This window comes from Podarcis gaigeae (genome assembly GCF_964106915.1).
Source record: "Podarcis gaigeae genome assembly, chromosome: 3".
NCBI classification, from domain to species: Eukaryota; Metazoa; Chordata; class Lepidosauria; order Squamata; family Lacertidae; genus Podarcis; species Podarcis gaigeae.
In genome coordinates, this window is record NC_139680.1 from 84,122,111 (window position 1) to 84,141,232 (window position 19,122).

The window sequence follows — 19,122 nt, forward strand, 5'->3', positions numbered from 1 at the left end:
GGGCTTTTTCAGTCACAAGACATCTCTTCCCCCTTACTTGTATTTATATCAATTTTTTCACATACTTGTCTGTTACCAGAGACTCAATCTGGCTGGTCCATTAAAGCAATTGCAGCACTGCTCCACAATAACTTGTCAGCCCTCACCTAGTATCCACATGCCTGCCTTCTGTCTTATAACCAGTCAGGCTCTGACTCTGCCTGTCATTGGCTCTGGCTGCACCTACTGTTGATCTCTTAGTCTTGAGCCCCAACGGACAACAGTCATCACTGCAGAGACTGAATGGCACTTCAGCTACCTCGTTTTGGCTCTATTTAAAATAACATGGTTTTTTCCTGCCAGAAACCTCTATCCTCATGCAAGGAGTACTAAAACTAAACTGACACAGGAATCAACTTTTAGCAGTATTTCTACTTGAGAGAGAAGACTTTTGTGGCAGCAAAGATAGAGAAGGAAAGATGACTAGCTTTGCACAAATAATTGATCTCAAGCCTCCAAAATTGTTCCCCATCTACAAGGTAAAGTATCAAGTTCACCTGGCTCAAAAGGCAAGAGATACAGCAACGTCTTTCTGCTTAATGTAATGGAACTCCCATTTTTACCACTTAGATCCATATTTGGCACATCAGATGTAAAGCGACCCACTTGCTAATGTGATTAAACCATACTGGATAAATCAACTGGATGAGATTTGAGACGTTTGTTTTCACCCCAACAGCACTTGGAGGGGGGGGGTGGCCCACAAGGGAGCAGCAGCTCCTTTAGATTATCCCTCCTGGACACACTTTAAAGGCTATAAAACATGTCCTGGCCACTTATTTGCAGCATAGTTTAAATTTAATAAAATAAAACAGTTGTGTGTCGAGTACCAAAAAATGTTTCCCCTGCCCAATGTCAGCTTGGCAACAAAACGGTTAATGGGTAAAACTCGAGACTTTTAGGGCAGAGCCAACAGCTCCAGTCCCGCACCCAGTTTTGAGAGCATGTGGAGAAAAGGGTAAAAAGATCCAGCCTCTGGGCACCAAACTATCCTGCACCGTACATGTCAGAATTGTTATCTCCTGGCTCAAAAATGAAAATGGCACAGCGAGCTAGACAATACAGTGCAGTTCAGTGCCCCCACCACATCTTGCAGCTTCCAGAACGGCCTACGTGCCACGTAATAAAATGGGAACATGGCACAAAAGACTGCAAGGCCCAAGAGGGTCAGAGCCCAGAGCTCAGCCCTGCTGGAAGCAGCACACGAGCCCAGGCTCAGGCTGCTTCCGTATGGCTGGCTCTCAGCTTGAACCATGTCTTTCCCACCAACCTTTGCAAAAATCAGTGGCGGGTGGGGTGGAGAAAAGGACTGGGGTGCACATTCTTTTACTATGAGGATACCCTCTCCCTCACCACCTTGCCTAGAGCAGCAAAGAAACTTGGTTCCGAAGAGAGGTGTTTCAAAAAGGCAATATTTGTGCTTTTCTAAGTTTGCAGCAACAGTAAAACCAAAGAAAGCACCCCAAGAGTGGCCTCGAGGGGTTCTGGGACTGTAGTTCATGGCAGTGAGAGGAGGGGATGGTCAAAGAAAAACTAAGCAAAAACCCAAATGACGCTGGCAAAGGGGGCACCGTCTGAAAGGTCCGACAGTGGGGCAAAAGTACAGGTGGGTATACTGAGCCAGAAAGCAAAAGGGCTGTGATTTAAGAGAGGCCGTTGCCCAGCAGGGTAAGTTCAAAACCTCCACAGTCGGGACTGGTTTTCTGTCGAAGCTGCCAGCTTTCCATTCCAACCATGAAGTTTTGAGGGTGTAGTTCTCTTTTCTTTCTTTTTAACGGAATCTGTAAAAGTCTTGGCCTTGCTATTCCCTTATACGCAGCTCCAGGGTGGTGAGCAGAAGGCAAACCGTAGCAAAACAAAAACAAAAACAAGCTCCAATTTGACTTGATCATAAATTAGCCTTCTCTCCCCCACAAGCTGTCAGTCAGGGCAGGCATTAGGGACACCTGTACCCTTATCTTGGAAAGGAGTCTCAAGAGCCCCTTGCAAGTCTCCTTCAGCAGAAAGCCTCAGCAGACTTAAAATACTCAGACATTAGGACAGGAGGAAGCTGCCCTTCGCTTCCTCCAAGCCAATCCCAGCAGTGTTTTAAGAATCAGCTGGGGTGGGAGGTGTAGAGGATGGGAACTGACGTTTCCCAAATTGACCAGCTCTTTGCTGGGTTCGTGAGACGAGAGAGAGATTCAGCAAGTGCTTGGGGGCGGGGAGGACCTCAGGGCGTGTTGCTTGCCCGGTGGCCCCTAAACCTTCTGCACGGTGCCCTCGACGGGCACTTTCTTTGCCCGCTTCTTCATGCGGCTGCGGGCGTAGACGCGGAGAAAGAGCGCTGTGAAGACCACCGCCACTCCCAGCCCGCCCACCACGGTGACCGCGTGGCCGTAGATGAGACACGACAGGAGGATGGCAAAGGCTTGCCGCAAAGTCATGATGATGGTGAAGACGGCGGCTCCAAACTGGTTGATGGTGTAGAAGATGAAGAGCTGCCCGAAGGCTGAGCAGACCGACAGCAGCACGGCGTGGGCGGCAAACTCCGAGTGGCGGGCCATGAAGCGCACCGACTCCAGCAGGGCGCCCTGCTCCAGCAGCGAGCCCACCGTGAAGAGGCACGAGAAGACGTTGACGCCAAACATCATCTGCACCGAGGACATCTTGTAGGTGAAGAGGGCGTCCTGCCAGTTGGACGTGAAGCTGTCAAAGACAATGTAGCCTGCCAGGAGGACCACGCCGGAGAAGGTGGTGACCGTGGAGAGGTGCTTGTCGTGGGAGCTGGAGAGCAGGAACATGCTGACTCCGACCGAGATGAGGGCTGCTGTCAGGTACTCCCAGTACTCGTAGCTCTTGCGGGAGACCAGCTTGCCCATCAGCATGACCGGAATCACCTTGGAGGCTTTGGCCAACACCTGCGTGGGGAAGCTGATGTACTTGAGGGCCTCATACTGGCACCAGCTGCTGAGGATGTTGGAGAGGGAGGCGAAGGAATACTTGTACATGGGAGCGCCGTGACGGGGTTGCTTGATCAGGGCGCAGTAGAGGCCGGCCACGGTGCACGCTAGGATCCGGTTCATGAAGACCAGGAACTGAGAATCCTTGAACTTCTCGCCAGGGTCGGACTCTGTTGCGCCGTACGTTCGGGTCATCACCCTCTCCTGGAGGACACCCCATGTCAGGTAAGAGATCTGCAAAGGAAGAGGAAGAGAGGGGGAGTGGAGGGCAACTGCCACAACAAACAGTAAGATAGCATCTTGGAGAATCGGGCAAGCAGGAAGCATGACACTCTGGATGCCGCTGACCCAAGCGGCTCATAAAGACGCCCACTTTTCCTATACTGTCAACCTACGCAACAGGACGCTGAGGGCCAGATCTGATTGAGATTCTCTTTCCACTCCCAAGCAGGATCTAACCAGATCGGTATTGCACTTCATCCCACAGAGACTATTTTCTATGCTGGGCTATGTTAAGACACCACCTACAAAAATTACAGCAATAAAATGCTAGCTGAGCCACAAGATGCAATGTTTGCCTTGGCATTTCCTATCAGCGCAAACAATCTGAACACCATCTGGTTTATGTTTTATGAAATGACCATGATGCTATACAGGATTACATGTTTCAGGCACTGAAAAAAGTACATAGCTGGACAGCAGCTGCCACAGAGCACCTGCTTCTGCAGGCAGCAGCTTTTAGTGTCCCATCAGGCCTGCAGAATCAACCGTTTTCCTTCTTTGTTTTCTCCGTTCCTTGTAAATGCAGAAGCAGTAATCCCAACACCCTCACCTCAGTAATACGAAAAGTATCATTACTTATGTCCTGTAAATTTGGAATGATCTGAATCAAAGTGATTACTTGACTTGCCTATGGCCATTCTGCAGGCTTGGTACATAACTAAATCCACATTAGTTCAGTGCATTAAGAAAATTTCCTTCTCTCTCTCTCTCTCTGTCTTTCAATGTCATTCAAGGACATGCAGCATTTCTTATGTATTTCTTTTATGGGTAGCTATGGGCATAACCCAAGAATGCCAAATAAAGTTCTGCACTTGCTAAACTATGTCCCTCTAGGGCCTGCAGCTCATCGTTATTTTGGACTTACAGTTGCTCAAAAAGCCAAACTAACTACAAAACGCCTCTTATCTATCTTCCGCAGAATGAGTGAGATAAGACAAACAAAATTCTAATCCACCTGATACCGACTGAGCAGAAGTTTTTATCTTTCTAAAATAACAGAAATTCCCTAACTGAACCCATGTTCTTACTCCAGTTCAAAAATAACTGGGTGATATTCTGACCTCATTATTGCATGAAGGGTACAAACCATGCAATTCTGAAAGCATCATCTAGGTTTTAGTTATTATTTTGTTAAATTTATATCACACCCTTCCTCCCAAATGAGCCCAGGTTCCAATTTAATGACCACCTGCAAGTCTCATGAGAACTGAGATTGTAGCATTGCTTAATGGAAGTTATAGGTCAGGAAGGCTGCATATGTCCCAGTACACATAAAGCCAGTGCAATGGGTGGGATATTTTAACCTTGCTTGGAAACTTTGCTCAGCTGTGAACTAACCTTTGAGCCAATCATACTCTCGGTGTAATGCTACCTCTAAACGAGAAGCTCCCAATCACCACCCTAGACAAGCCAAATCAAAGTGGAGTACTAGCTCTCAGTTCTTTACCTGCAGGCCTGTTGCACAAAACAGCAGCTTAAAGAACTGCCGGGCTGTGGAGGACTCGACGGTCTCATTCCGAGCTGCTAGCAAGGTATCGTCCTGGTGTACAGATTTGGCTTCGTTGCCAAAGACACATGATTTGATAACTGGAAAGCAAATACCACGGCCTAAGAGGGAAAGGAGCAAAAACACATTAGCCACAAGACTGAATCACACCAGTTGGGGGCATGGGGGAGGGAGGAAGGGAAGCCACACACATTACAGCTGCCAATGTTGTCCCCACAATCACCACCACATAAGAACTAAGAAGAGCCCTGCTGGATTAGGCCAAAGGCCCGCCACAGTCCCGCATCTTGTTCTCACAGTGGCCAACCAGTTGCCTGTGGAAAGAATGGCTGCAAGCAGGGCTTGAGAGCAGCAGCATTCTTTTCACTTGCGATTCCCAGATACTGGTTCTCGGAGACATAGCACCACCATATGTGGTTTCCTGATGGCACTTCCAAACAGATTTACTTGCCTCTTCTCTAGGCCAGTCCTACTCTACTCTGCTCACAGTGCTTGCCCCCAGCTAAGAGAAGACAGACTTACTGAGCTGCAGAAAATCAGAGAGATAGTGATGCAGATCTTATACCCACATTGCCATGGCTATTCCTTGCAAATCTCCCAATTTCCTCAACAGGTAATGGCTACAGATTCTGTGCTTGCTAGCATGATAACACTGATGGAGTGGACACAGTGTTTGAAATTCGCCCGGTGTCAGGCACATTTTGCACCCGGCTATCGGCCACTTGCGACCAAGTGAAGATGGCCGGGCACCAGGATGGAACCTGACGTCTCTGCCACCTGGAGGTACATCTGCCTGGGAATCCTTGTATCATGACTGTTTTCACACACTAGCAACATACCCCGTAGAATTCTATCCATTATATTTTATCTGCACAATCAGAATGAATTTCAGGAACCAGAAAGTTGCATTGAAATGTAAATGTAAATAAAAAGAAGGCACCTTTTATCATATGTGGTGGACTTGTAAATTAGTAAAAGAATTCTGGGAGATTATATATAATGAACCGGAAAAAAAATCTTTAAAGTAACTTTTTATTAAAAACCCCCAAAGCTTTTCTTCTAGGAATTCTAGGCACCAAAATATCAACGGACCAGAAAAGACTATTAATGTACGCGACTACTGCTGCTCGGATGCTACTAGCCCAGAGAAGAATGGCAGAATAAGTTGAAGGACTATGCCGAAATGGCAAGAAGAATCAGGAAGACCAAAACTTTAATAAGGAAAGGGGAAATATATAATTTACCTTAAAAATCATTGTAAACAAAATTATGAGTAGAATTGGAATAATACTTGTAATTTAACATTGAATTATGGTTCAAATGGAGATTTAATAGATTTGGATTAACAGAGAAGATGCAGAAGAAAAAAAGTTAACTAAGCACCCACAAAGGGGAAGAGGGCAGTCCAGGGGAATCTATGGAATTCTCTTTTTATTTGGGTTGTTTGACAATTGTTTGTAAATTTCAAAATTTGAAAAACTAAATAAATTTATAAATAAATACAACTTTTGAGCCATCAGGCCCCAAAATGGCAACAAGGCATTCCGTTTTGGCGACTGCAACCCTGCTTTAAGGAGCCATTTGACACCTAGCTTATATATCTGAGTTTCTAACACTGAGTGAACATACTGATTGCGCACTTAGAAGTCGACAATGATTGCACTCTGGGGCAGTTTCAAGTCCAGGATAGCACAGCTGAGGGGCTGCAGAAGATACGATGGGCTCAGAAAGAGCTATCTGAAACTACTCTGTGTGCATATTCCTACCACTTACCTGTTTCAAGGTAATTTTTCCTCTTGTAGTATTGTATAAGCAAGAAGCCTGGAACCACAATACTTGCATAGCCTGCGGCATTGACCAAAAAGCGAAACAGCCAGAAGTCTCCCCAGGAGTCCTGGTGGACAGCAGGTACCTCTTCATTCGCAGTCACTATGGGGAGAGCAGCCAGCACAAGAGCCAGGCAGAACCTGCCAAGAAAAAGAGCAGGCCGTAAGCCAAAGGGAATCCCTGGATCCGGTGAAAAGTTTATACAGGCAACTCTCATCACACATGGGAAGCATTCAAGATTCCTGCCCCCCCTTCCTCTAGCAACAGGCAAAACCAAGAACCCCAGAAACCAAGCAGCTACATCTGTCTTGTGCAGGATTCTCACAGCAAATGCTGCAGACGTGCTTGCAGCTTCAAAGCTGTGTGAAGAAATTCTGCACATGCAATCCCTATGCCTGTCTGCGGAACTATTGCCTTTCACTTAATCTGGCACAACACCAAGGACAGAGGCCTGTGAGAGCTCCCATTTGTCAGATCTTTGGTCTTTTCAAACACCCTTCCTTGGAGTTAGGGAGAGAGATAAAAGAAATGAAATAAAACAGTAAGGCTGGGATGCAACAGACACAGGCAAACAGAGAACACTCTAAACACCCTCCTTTTGGGATCTCAGGCAAGCTGTGCACATTAACATGCACAAACACAGATCTTGGAACAGGCGGATCCTGGTGTCCCCTGAGCAGCAAAGTCAGAGTGACCTTCCTACAAAGCAAATAAGTGTAGTGGCTGAGGGCTCCGTTGGTACTCACCATCCAGACATTCTATGGGGCAGGAGTGTCCTTGGAATAGGGCAGCACATAACTCCCAGATATGTCACAGAACAAGCCTATTAAAAACTATATTCTTACGCAGCATGGGAAGCAGACAACTGAGCTGCTCACTCAAATCTATGACAGAGGAATCACACGTATTTTCAGACTTCAGGGCGAGAGCCAATGAGCAGCTATGTAGTTGTGCAGAAATTCACCACAGACACGTGAGAGAAGGGGCTAATGTCTCCCTGGAGTAGCCACAGTGCAGTTGCGCCACAAAGAGATAACACTCCAAAAGAGGAGGCAGATTAATGACTGTGCTGTCAAGCCCCTTTTCATCCCGTTAGCGGCAAAGAAACCCACAGGGTCTCTTTTTTTAAAAAAAATAATATTTTTTATTAAGTTTGTAAAATACAGAAAAAAGAATAAAGAGCATGTTATAAAAGTAAAATAAGAAGATTACAAATTTTCTTGTTCTTTTTTCCAAATCTACTGGACTTCCCCACATCCTCCCAACCCTGCATTCTCTGTGAACATAACATCAGCAATTTGTTAACTTATTTCATTACTTATTGTATCCTTCGTTTTATCATGTTACCCAATTTCAAATGTATTATAACCCGAATCATATACATTTTCATTTAAACACAATAAAGTTATTTCCTTATTCTATCTCAGACTTCCTGTGCCTTAATTTCCATTTCTTTAGTTTAACATTACTGAAGCTAGAGTTTCCTAAAAGGTGCATTTTTTTAACATTCATACAACTTATAGTGTTTTTCCAGATAGTCCTTAATTTTTTTCCAGTCCTCCTCGATTGTTTCTTCTCCCAAGTCTCGGATTCTGCCAGTCATTTCGGCCAGTTCCATGTAGTCCATCAACTGCGTGTGCCATTCCTCCAGTGTGGGTAAATCTTGTGTCTTCGAAACCCACAGGGTCTCAACTGGCCTTTTAGCCAGCGTCCCTGAATCTGTCAAACTCAAGTTATGCACATTTGGAGTGAGCGTTGTTTTCCGAAACAAGATGACGAGCTAGAGGTGGGCAGAGAAACTAGGAAGAACAGGTAGCAAGATCAAGGGAGAATATCTGTTACAAACAAGAAGCTATGCAGAGAGAGCACCCTTTCGCTATCAGAAGGCACGAAGAAGACTATCGGTGGCTGCAAGCCATGATGGCTATGCTCTGCCTCCATGCAGGCAGGAAGTAATGTTCCTCAGAACTACTTGCTGGAATCCTTCTGCTCGAATCCTGCTTGCTGGTTTCCCACAGGCATCTGGCTGGACTAGATGGGCCATTGGCCTGATCCAGGAGGCTCTTCTTCTGTTCTTATGCAGTCCCTCCTCCCCCCGCCACTGCCACCATGATTCCCGAGCCTCAAAGGCATCGCTGACACTTTTCTACGTTGTACCCCTGCAACTGTGAGAGACAGAAGCCCTGTTTGTTAATTTACCTCACATGGTTAGAATCGTGTGAGGAAGAGTGGGGTCAAGCACAATAGCTCTGCTGAGCCACCACCCCCACAGCTCAACATTTCTCAGAGGGCAAAGGTCTGCAGCGAGGAGCCGCAGCCACCAATGTAGACGTCAAACTTGCACAAAGGCAGCAGGTTCCCTGCTGCAGATGTCTGCGCTCCAACATGTGAAAGGTGACAGGGACCAGCACTGTGATGTGATGCAGCGAGCACATGCATCCTTATTCTTCCCTTCACCGTGTGAGAAGCATACTGCCCTAAGGCTAGTCCTTCCATCTCCAGCTGAAGGCAGAATAGTAAATTCTTCACTTGTGCCACGTTTTTCTGGACACCATGGAATCACAGCTATCATAGATGCATGCTTATTCAGAAGCAAGTCTCAATATGTTGTGCCGAGCTTCCTTCCATAGGATTCCAGCCTAATGAAAAGTTGAACCGTTACTCATATCTAATAAAGCTTCCAAGGCAGAATTAATATCCTCTTGCTGACAACTTCAACCCTCTAACTCAGAGTTTCTCAAACTGAAGTCCTCAGCTGTTGTTGGACTATAACCCCCATCACCTCTGACCACTGGTTCTGCTAGCTAGGGATGATGGGAGTCGTGGTCCAACAACAGCTGAGGAACCCACTTTGAATAATTCTGTTAACTGTTTCCTCATCCTCTCTCTTTCTACCCACCAACTGCCTTGGACAGGCATGTGCCAGCGCAAGATCTTTTGCAAGATATGAAACCACAGAAAACCGGTTTTGAGTAAGTTCAATGAGGCTCTGAAACAGCCCTCTGAGGTCAGTTTCAAAGCATTGGCCTCTTGCATCGTTTGTTCATGCTGTGGCAAGCACTACCCAAATTACATAAATAATTGTTAGAAAAATTTCCACACCTTGTTGCATAAAACTGTAGTCCAGGCACCCAGGAATTTCAAATATCTTTTTTTCCCCCAAGCCATGAATATATTATACTCTGGTGGTTTCCAGATAAATGTAAAAAACTACAGCCATTTTTGGACAAGGACAGCCTGGCTATGATGATTCATTCATTGGTAACCACAAGACTCAATTATTGCAATGCCCCCTGTCAGCTGGCACAAAATGTTGCAGTTAGATGGTTGGTGGGGTCATATTACCACAGCACATCACCCCAGTGCTTAATGGTTGCACTAGCTGTCCACATACTACTAGGGCACATTCAGGGTTCCTGGACAACTTTTGTCCAGGTTAACTTAAGGACCATTTGATGCCAAACCCGGAGTCTCTGTTAGTGATCCCTCATGGCTCAGACACATCACCAGGAGCCATGCATTCTGTGGATTCCCCTCCCACCCAGCTGAACTCAGACAATATCCTTCTTTATTGACCTTCACGCACCTGATCACTGAAGAAGAAGAAAATCAGCAGGCATTTTAAATAATTTTATGGAGAATTTATCACACAGTACTAGCTTTTGAAAATACTATTCCCTTGTGTGGTCAGGACTCTCAGGCCGTAGACTTTTCAGCAAGGAGGCAAGAGATTGCTTATGTTTGATTTGCCTATTTCACTCCCAAGTAAGTCATAATCCCTAAATATATCACTGGTCCTGGTATCCCCAACTGCATGGGCACCTCCCTGTGTGATTAGCCACTTAGAGGGAAACTGGTTTAAATCAATTTCAGCCTGGCTTAATTCAACTGCTTTGGGCCAGGGCAGGAGTGCTGGTATTACTGGCTCCCAGAGAAAAAGGAATAAACCAGCCAAGCAACAGTTCTCTTTCCTGCTTTGGTTCACAGCTCCCTGGCCCGTGAGCAGGGCCAGATTTAGGACTGATGAGGCCCTAGGCTACTGAAGGTAATGGGAGCCCTTTATTTGTCCAGCTGTCCTTTGTCAACAACAAATCGTCGCTGTTTTTTGTGTTGAATATATGCTATATGGTAATTTATGGACCTAATAGGTATCTAAAACCATTTGCACATAAAAAATATGTATTTTGTCAAAGTAATTGTTGATCTGAAATACAATTAAGAAGTAAAATAAACATTCAAGGTCAAGGTCAAGGTACCCCTGTCCGCACGGGCCAGTCTTGACAGACTCTAGGGTTGTGCGCCCATCTCACTTAAGAGGCCGGGGGCCAGCGCTGTCCGCAGACACTTCCAGGTCATGTGGCCAGCATGACGAAGCTGCTCTGGCAAGCCAGAGCTGCACACGGAAACACCGTTAAAATAAATATTAAGCTCTAACTGTATGTACCGTAGGTTTTATTTTATTTGTTTTTTATCTTATATTTTGGAAATCTACATCCAGGGTTTTTTCCCTTTAAATTTTCTTGGGGCCCTAAGCTATAGCTTGTTTAGCTTATATGTAAATCTGGCACTGCCTGTGAGGCACTTCCACCCTGTGTTTCTCCCTCCCAGCTTCAGACAAGGCAGCTAGTGTTACAGGTGAGCTCTCACTTCTGCCAGGCAAGCAAAACCAGCACCAGCGCTAGGAATGAAAGAAGCTTTCATAGCTTCAAACCCACAAAGAAACCAGGAAGTCGGAGCTCATATATACCTCTACTGTTCCCTTTCACACTGGACAGACGTGCTTTTGACACACACCCCACCCCCACGGATAGGCGGCTCTCTACTAGGGCAAGAGCGGTCTGGGACAAAGCCCTCTTTGGCAGACCTTTCCATTTCAGTTCCTCCGGCAAGATGGTTCTGAAGCAGGAGTACAAATCCCCATAGACCTCCGTTCTTGATGCTAGTGACAAGAAAGCCGCAAGAAAGTGGAGCACAAAAAGATCGTGGGAGCAAATGCCCTTCACCTTACAACTGCATTTCTCCTGCAGCTGCAGTTCTGTAGGCCTTAAGAGATTCCTCCCTTCTTTGGATCCACAGTCAGAATTACTTGGCAAGTATTTGCATCTATTAGGCTTCTATGACATACTGTCTCACAATTAGGGTGGTTAGGGAGTGGCAAAAGGGCACATTTACGGCCAACCTATATAGAGGAAAGGCCATAGCTCAGAGAACCTGCTGCTCAGCATCTCCAGGTAGGACAGGAGAAATGTGCCATCTGAAATTCTGAAGAGCCACTGCCAGTCAGTGTAGACAATACTGAGCTAGATAGGAAAATGATCCGACTTGGTATAGGGCAGCTTCCAATGTTCTTTTGTTCCACACGTATACCATATTAGCTCGAATATAAGCCACACTTTTTTCCCCCAAATTCTGACTGTGAAAACTTAAAGTGCATCCTATATTCGGAACCGGGTGCTGTGTGCCCAGCTCCCAGCACTACCGCCCTGAATGGGGGGCAGGGGGGGCGGTGGTGGCTTGAGGAGGAAGTGCTGGGAGGCAGGCGCGCATGCTCAGAACCGAGCCCCTGTCCCCTGTTCAGGGCAATAGTGCCAGGAGGCGGGCTGCACCCGCAAATAAGCCTTGAATTTTAAAGGTGCGGCTTATATTCAGACCAATACAGTAAATAAAGTGCATGGATTGAAATTTGCTTTAGTGAGTGTAAGCGTGGAACCAGGGGAATATTGCACATATTGCATTACACTATTAATCAGCTTTCAAATCAAGCTTGAGGAGGCAGGCATTCACCTCCCTTAACATAACTGCCAATGCTTGCCTTGGACCCAGGAGCTCCTGATTCCAGGGTGAGGGACATTCACTGTGCATGGTTTTTTTCCCCTGCAGAGGAAACTTTAGGGACCAGCTCCCACCCACAGCTTATGTCTCGCTTGAGGGCTCCCACTTCTAAGTATTTGGTCTCTGCAGGTGGTATAGTGATGTGCATGCAGACAACAAAAAAATTTAGTGCAGCATCTCATTCTTGCTCTCTCTTCTGCGTTCAAGGGCCAGAAGTAAAGCATTCAAGAGCCTAGTACATGGTGCTGAATCACATTTCTGACACTTATCAGTCAATCCTAGTTACCAGGAGGCAATCACTACTTGACACTGCTGATCTAACAGTTAGAAAATTACAAGCTGGTATTTGTTAGCTCTCTTAACCAGCAAATAATAAAAACAATTTGAAAACCAAAGGAAAGCTAAAGGCAAATCTCAGCCACAGCGACAAGAAAATGTTATGAAAAATAAAGCTCTTCCTATGACTGGCATCTCTAGCCTAAGGGCTTCCCAGAACACAGAAGCAAGAATAGCAGAGGCTGCTGATCAGCTAGTCTTCGGAGTTCACTAGGAGAACAAACAAGTCACACTTGCCTGTCAAGCAATCATTAAATTTGCAGAGCAGCACACTTCTGGGCAGCGTCACCACAAGACACTGAAGCTCGCTTATGAACCATGAACTGGAATTTAACCACATATAAATGCCCCCAAATAGTTTATTATTCTTATTTCATATTATAATGTAAAATGCCCCTGAATAGTGACTGATTTAGATAATAGACACTTTTCATTGTTTAAACATATTCTAAATATTTCTACTGGATCCCAAGAAATCCAGAGCTCAGAAAGCACTATTTGCAAGCCTCAGAGAAACTCACAGGGCTACTTGCTATGTAGAGCAGCCAGGGTAAGGATCCTGGTGCAAAAAGATCCACAGGGAGAGGTTGTTTGGGCAGTTGTCAGCTTAGAACTCTGGGAGCTGAAGGGATGTCATAATTACAATGAAGGCTGGATTTCTAGGCTTGCCTACAACTAACTAAACTTCTTTAGCATATCAAACTGTTAATGATTCACCCACTAAAATGAAATTTACAACAACAACAAAAGGCACCCTAGTTTCAGGGCATTTTAAACTACTGGCCATGAAGTACTGTTGGACCAGTTAAGCAGAGTGGAAGAAATACAAATTGTTATTGCCCTTTGGTGGCTTTTTCTTTCAATATGACAATATCAGAGAATGGCGATGGGGAGATTTTCATTTGCTACTTGAAGTTTTTTTGTGGGAATCTATTTAATATTCAATGAAACATTGGGATTACCTGCAGATTTGGAGTGTGGTATCATCTCTAAATTGACAACACAGCGCTATCTTTCATTTCTACCTAATCTAATAGCAATGGTCTTAGTGTTTACACCCGTACTTAGAGGCTATTTTAGCAAAGATTCACCCATTACAAGGTGAATCCAGACAAGGTGATTATAGCAAGTGGGCCATGTGATTTGGGGATGTGTTTTTGGATGGTGTCTCAATGTCCCTCAAAGAACAAATATTCAGAGTGGGAGTACTCCTGGACCTGGCTTTGCTGATAGGTGCACATTTGTGGTCCAGCTCAAAAAGAGGACAGGACACCTGCAACATTACTAGTGTGCAGAAGAGGAAATGTCAGGTGTCAAGCCACTCCTTCTGGGATTCCCTACTCCACAACTATTAAAAGTATAAGAGCTGTCGTCTCTTTTGCACATGGCTGCTCTAAGCTTTGGCCAGAGACTTTTTTCATTAATAACCAATATGTGAACTGCATCCCTTCCTGGAAAACAAGGCCCTAGCAACCATCATTTGTGTATTTTTTAAACTCAGAAGTTTGACTACTACAAATAAACTACAAGTGAGGCTGCCTTTTAAGACTGGAAATGTCAGCTTGTACAAAATGCAAAAGTCTGTGATCTAATTGGAGTCAAAGATTGAGAGCATACGCCAGCTGCGTTCTGCAATACTGATTATCAGGTTCTGGGCACAATTCAAACTGAATGTGATAACTGAACAGATCCTATGTAGCTTGTGTCCTCCACAAGCCTTTTTTACTCAAGATTTTTAGGTGTAGCTCTGCTCCATATTCCATAAAACTGACTGGGGTTGTTGTTGTTTAGTCGTTTAGTTGTGTCCGACTCTTCGTGACTCCATGGACCAGAGCACAGAGAACTATGACTGTGATTAGGAGCAAGATTGTTCTTAGGAAGAACATCTACTTGAAGTAATTTATCCTAAAAGACACCTGCCTAAGCCTGTGCAGCGCCACATTTTTTTTAAGGAAAAGAGGTAATATTTTTGTTTAGCTAAGCTTTGGCAGATTCCCCCCCCCCCAACTTCAGTTTTGAATGTTTTTAATTTTTTATTGTATATTTGTACAGCCAACCACCTGATAGCTCCATGTGTTTACAAACTGCAGCAAGAACCCGTCAGCAAATTAAGGAAACTGTTAATCTGTTTCCAATTCAAGATGCTGATACTGACCTTTAACATCAGTCAGCAACACTGTGCCCACGGGTGCCAGTGTGCCTGCCAATACCTGCTATGGTGCCTGTGAAGGGTCTCAGTACAGTATATAAATCCTCATAAATCCAGAATGCAGGAGAGACTGTTTGTTCTTTGTGCTCCATCCTTGTTTACACTGGCGCAGCTTCTTAGTAATTGAACTTGCTCTCTTAAACATGCTCATGTTTCACTAGATACTAGGAGTTGACCCTCCTATCCATTCTAAACAGAGGAGAGGTACAAAGAGTTTCATTTGTGAATAAGCATGGCAGTGGCTGAAGTAGGCTCCTTTTTCAGTTGATGAGACAACTGATTCTGTGGTCTGTCAAATCCCTTTACGAACTGACTGGCCTTCATAAAGTGGCACTCTGTAGAGCAAGGATGGAGAGACTGTGGCCCCCTAGGTATCACTGGACTCCAGCTTCCAGGCAATGGTAATGGATGATGGGAGTTATAGCCCAGAACCACCTTGAAGGTCATGGGTTCCCCATCCCTGCAGTGGATAACTTCATAAGATGTGTTATAAGTACTAATGAAATTGTCACCTTTGAGCTTTGAATTTTTTAGTTATTTCAGATGCACTTACCATTTGCACACTCAAGCTGATACAAACAGAGCAAAATGCTTCCCTTACACTTTAAATCTGGATTCTTAACTATACTGACTACTATTCCCACATAAATGATCACATCCTGTTACTCTAGCGTCATAATCCTCAAACAACTCCCACCATAAATTCCTTACACAAAACTGCCACTGCGAATAGAATTCCCATTCTACCTGTTAAGTGTGAATGAAGAAAGCGAAGTGAGGACAAGCATCCTTACCATTTACTGTGGTTATAGCAAGGTAAAAAAAAAAGCATTAAAGAATTATTGACTTGCATTAAAATTGGATACATGCCATTAAAATATAGAGCCCGTGAGTTACTTCAGATTAAAGCTATGAAATTGTCCACACAATGATTTTCACTTACTGCATCGTATGAAGCATCAAATTTCCTGGTAAGCAGAGTTGGACTGGAGCCTTAGTTTTAAAAGACACCCAGTTAAGTAGGTATAGATTGAAGCCCAATGCCTCTATGTAATCTACTAGGCTACTAAGGCAACCTTGATACCAATTCGATGTCAACATGAAACCAACTGTGGCCTTGGATAAATGATGATTTCAAAGTCAAGTTGCTCAGCGGGTGGAGCTAGCACTGGCCTGCCTCGCAGGGTTGTACTGAGGCCGATCCAGGAAAAAAGGTACTTTGCTACTAAGAAGTAAAAAATCCCATTGATATAAATGGGACTAACTCCCGTAGTAAAGGGATAAAGACTTCCACCTGGAAACATAACAGGCATTTATAACCTCCCACAGCTGCTTCAAACCCAGGATCAGATCGTACTGTATATCGAGTCTTTCTGGATCCCCCCCTCCCCCCAGATTTCATTTCTATCCGACTCCTCGGTCTCCGGCTGAACCCGGACGAGGGAAGCGAGACAAATCCGCCTTTCCGAGAGATTGGAAGGGGAAACCGAGCTCTTCCCGAGACCCAGCCCCATCTTTGATTCCCGTTTCCTCCGGAGGCACCCAAGACTAGCGAGGGGCTCTTCTGCCCGCTCCTCCATGCATCTCTCCCGCCTGACCCACAGCATCCTCCCCGCCCCAGCCCGGAGCCCCCGAAGATGCCGGTAGGCGCCTCCCGTCTTCCCCCCGCTGGTCGCGGGCCCGCCAGCGCGGGAGGGGACGGCCGCCTCATCCCCGGCGCAGAGAAGCGTCCCCCGTCCCGGAAGCCTCTGCCCCCCGCCCCGCGCTCCGGGGTTAGCCCACCTGCGGCCCATGATGCCGGCCGGGCCGGTGCGCTCCGCTCCCCCGCCACTTCGCTGCTCCGAGCCCGGCCGCGCCTCCCTCCCGGCACCACAGGGCCAGGAACCGGCCGCTCGCCCCAGCCGAGCAGGGACTCCGGGGCTCCCACAGCGCCGCCTGCCGGTCTGGAGGCCCCGTCTCCGCGTGGCAATGGATTCCCTTCCGAAGAAGGGGAGAAGCCTACAAGTTCCCGCCCATGTTTGACTAAGGGGAGGAAGCCGGCGACAGGCGAAAAGGACTCTTAAATCCGTTTGAGAGCTAGGCCGCCGGCCCAGAATCTGGAGGGCAAGGTTTCTTGGAAGAGCGACCGTGAAGTTTGCAAAAAGGTGCGAAGGGCTTCCCCTCCACCCTGAGGAGCCACGTGAGGTGAAAGGAAGAACTTCAATTTCAGGAATTATTCTCTTTTCACTAGCAAATATACCCTCCTGCGGAGAGCTGTGGGCTCCTTTCGGACAGGAAAATGCCCTGTGGAAAAGCAAGTGAACGTGGAAGCCACCCATAAAAAGCCTCATTCACTACGGTTTCAGTCACACGTCTCCAAGCCACAGGATTTGCTCTCTGTATATGACCGGAAGCACTGTTCTTCAGGCAGTCTGCGTGCTTCATCTCTAGATTAACAGTCAATGAAGCATGGCATTCCTCCACTCTTACTTCCCGATTTTTTTAAAAGGACACTTCTATGTTTTTCAAATAGTTACTTTTTTCCTCAGGTTTTTCAACCAGAAAAAACTCAGATGCCTTCATACTCTCAGCTGCTACATTTGCCAGTATCAGGGTCCAACAACAAAACTTGGGGTGACAGTTGTGGGTAACTTGTGGCCTTCTGAGACTGCATCATTCCCTCCCTCCCCCCCCCTCTCTTTTTCCCCCTTCTTTTCCTTCTCCTCCTGCGATGAGGCTACATTTTAATATTTTAATGTTCCATTATTTTAATTGTTGTGTTTTATTTTTGTTTTTAAGTTTGTAATCATTCATCTTGTTTTTATTATTGCTTGTAAGCCGCTCTGAGCCCGGCCTAGGCTGGGGAGGGCGGGGTATAAATAAAAAATTATTATTATTATTATTATTACGCTGCCTGAGGCTAGTTGGAGAGTTGAACTACTAGAGAACAAGTTACCCAACTGGCACAAACCCAAAAGTGAAGGAAACAATTGGCTTCTCTTGAGTTCACCTGTCACCTTCCCTGCCAGCTATGTGGAAAAACAGATACAGTACATATTTGAACCTGATGATGGTGCTCCCTTGCCCCATATACCCATTCTAGGTAACAAAACTGCCTGCCTTAGGATGAACTAAGAGTTTCCAAATACCAAAAGTATTTAAAATATCTTGAGGGGGATGATGTGTGATTTATGGCATCTAATTACAATAGCATGCATGCTGGGCTATTGAGGGAAGCTTTTTGCAGTAGCACATTGCATACATACCCTGGCTTACATCAAACTAGGATACCTATTAGCTCAGCTGCTTAGAGCGTGATGCTGATAACACCAGGATCATGAGTAGAATGTGTCCTTTTATTTAAAATGCATCTCTGGGGTATTTGTGGGGCATAGGAATTCATTTTTTTCTTTCTTTTTTCAAAATATAGTCTGGCCCCCCCACAAGGTCTGAGGGTGAGGTCTGAGGTCTCGACAGTGGAATTTGCTGCCAAGGAGTGTGGTGGAGTCTCCTTCTTTGGAGGTCTTTAAGCAGAGGCTTGACAACCATATGTCAGGAGTGCTCTGATGGTGTTTCCTGCTTGGCAGGGGGTTGGACTCGATGGCCCTTGTGGTCTCTTCCAACTCTATGATTCTATGATTCTATTCTAGGGACAGTGAACTGGCCCCCTGCTGAATAAGTTTGCTGACCCCTGCACAAAGCTATCCATCTCAGACAGTTTTTGAGCCCAGTTCTCCAGAACGGAAATTCTCTTTGCTAGACTGGAATGTCTTATTGCGTAATCTGTGTCCCAAAAGTCTTTTGCAAATGTTCTACCACTTCCTAAGAATGCATTTTCATTCATAACATCTTGCCATTTGTTTTCTAACCACAAACAATAAGACACCTGCCTGTATTTTAGACATGTCCAGTTTTATTTGCCTTTTTCCTGTTAACTTGCTTTGCAACTTCTGAATAAAGTGATTTAACAAATGCAAGTAACGACAACCAATTAATATTATCCATAAATTTAGTAGACTTGAATTACAAAACTCTTCAAACACTTTATAACTGAAAGGTAGCCTTATGTCCCATATGAAAATGAAAATATTTCCTGCGTGGTTTTATTACTTTTCAATGACTAGTTATATTTATAAAGCATCCTGCTTTATAGGAGCTCAAGGTAGTGT

At 45.5% G+C, this 19,122-nt stretch overlaps 1 protein-coding gene across 2 annotated transcripts; it reads right to left on the reverse strand.

Annotated features, from left to right (window-relative positions):
• Positions 1–815: 815 nt before the first annotated feature.
• On the reverse strand, positions 816–18,206 carry SLC35B2 (solute carrier family 35 member B2). 2 transcript variants are annotated; one of them, XM_083732467.1, is made up of 5 exons: positions 17,863–18,206; positions 16,757–17,647; positions 6,544–6,737; positions 4,711–4,871; positions 816–3,215 (listed from the first exon to the last, which is right to left on the reverse strand). In XM_083732467.1, exons 2-5 carry the CDS (start codon positions 17,302–17,304, stop codon positions 2,280–2,282), a joined length of 1,839 nt encoding a protein of 612 aa, XP_083588593.1. In that variant the 5' UTR covers positions 17,305–17,647; positions 17,863–18,206; the 3' UTR covers positions 816–2,279. The 2 variants fall into 2 exon arrangements, with proteins under 2 accessions (XP_083588593.1, XP_083588594.1); XM_083732468.1 differs by lacking the exons at positions 16,757–17,647; positions 17,863–18,206 and adding an exon at positions 7,344–7,528.
• Positions 18,207–19,122: the final 916 nt, after the last annotated feature.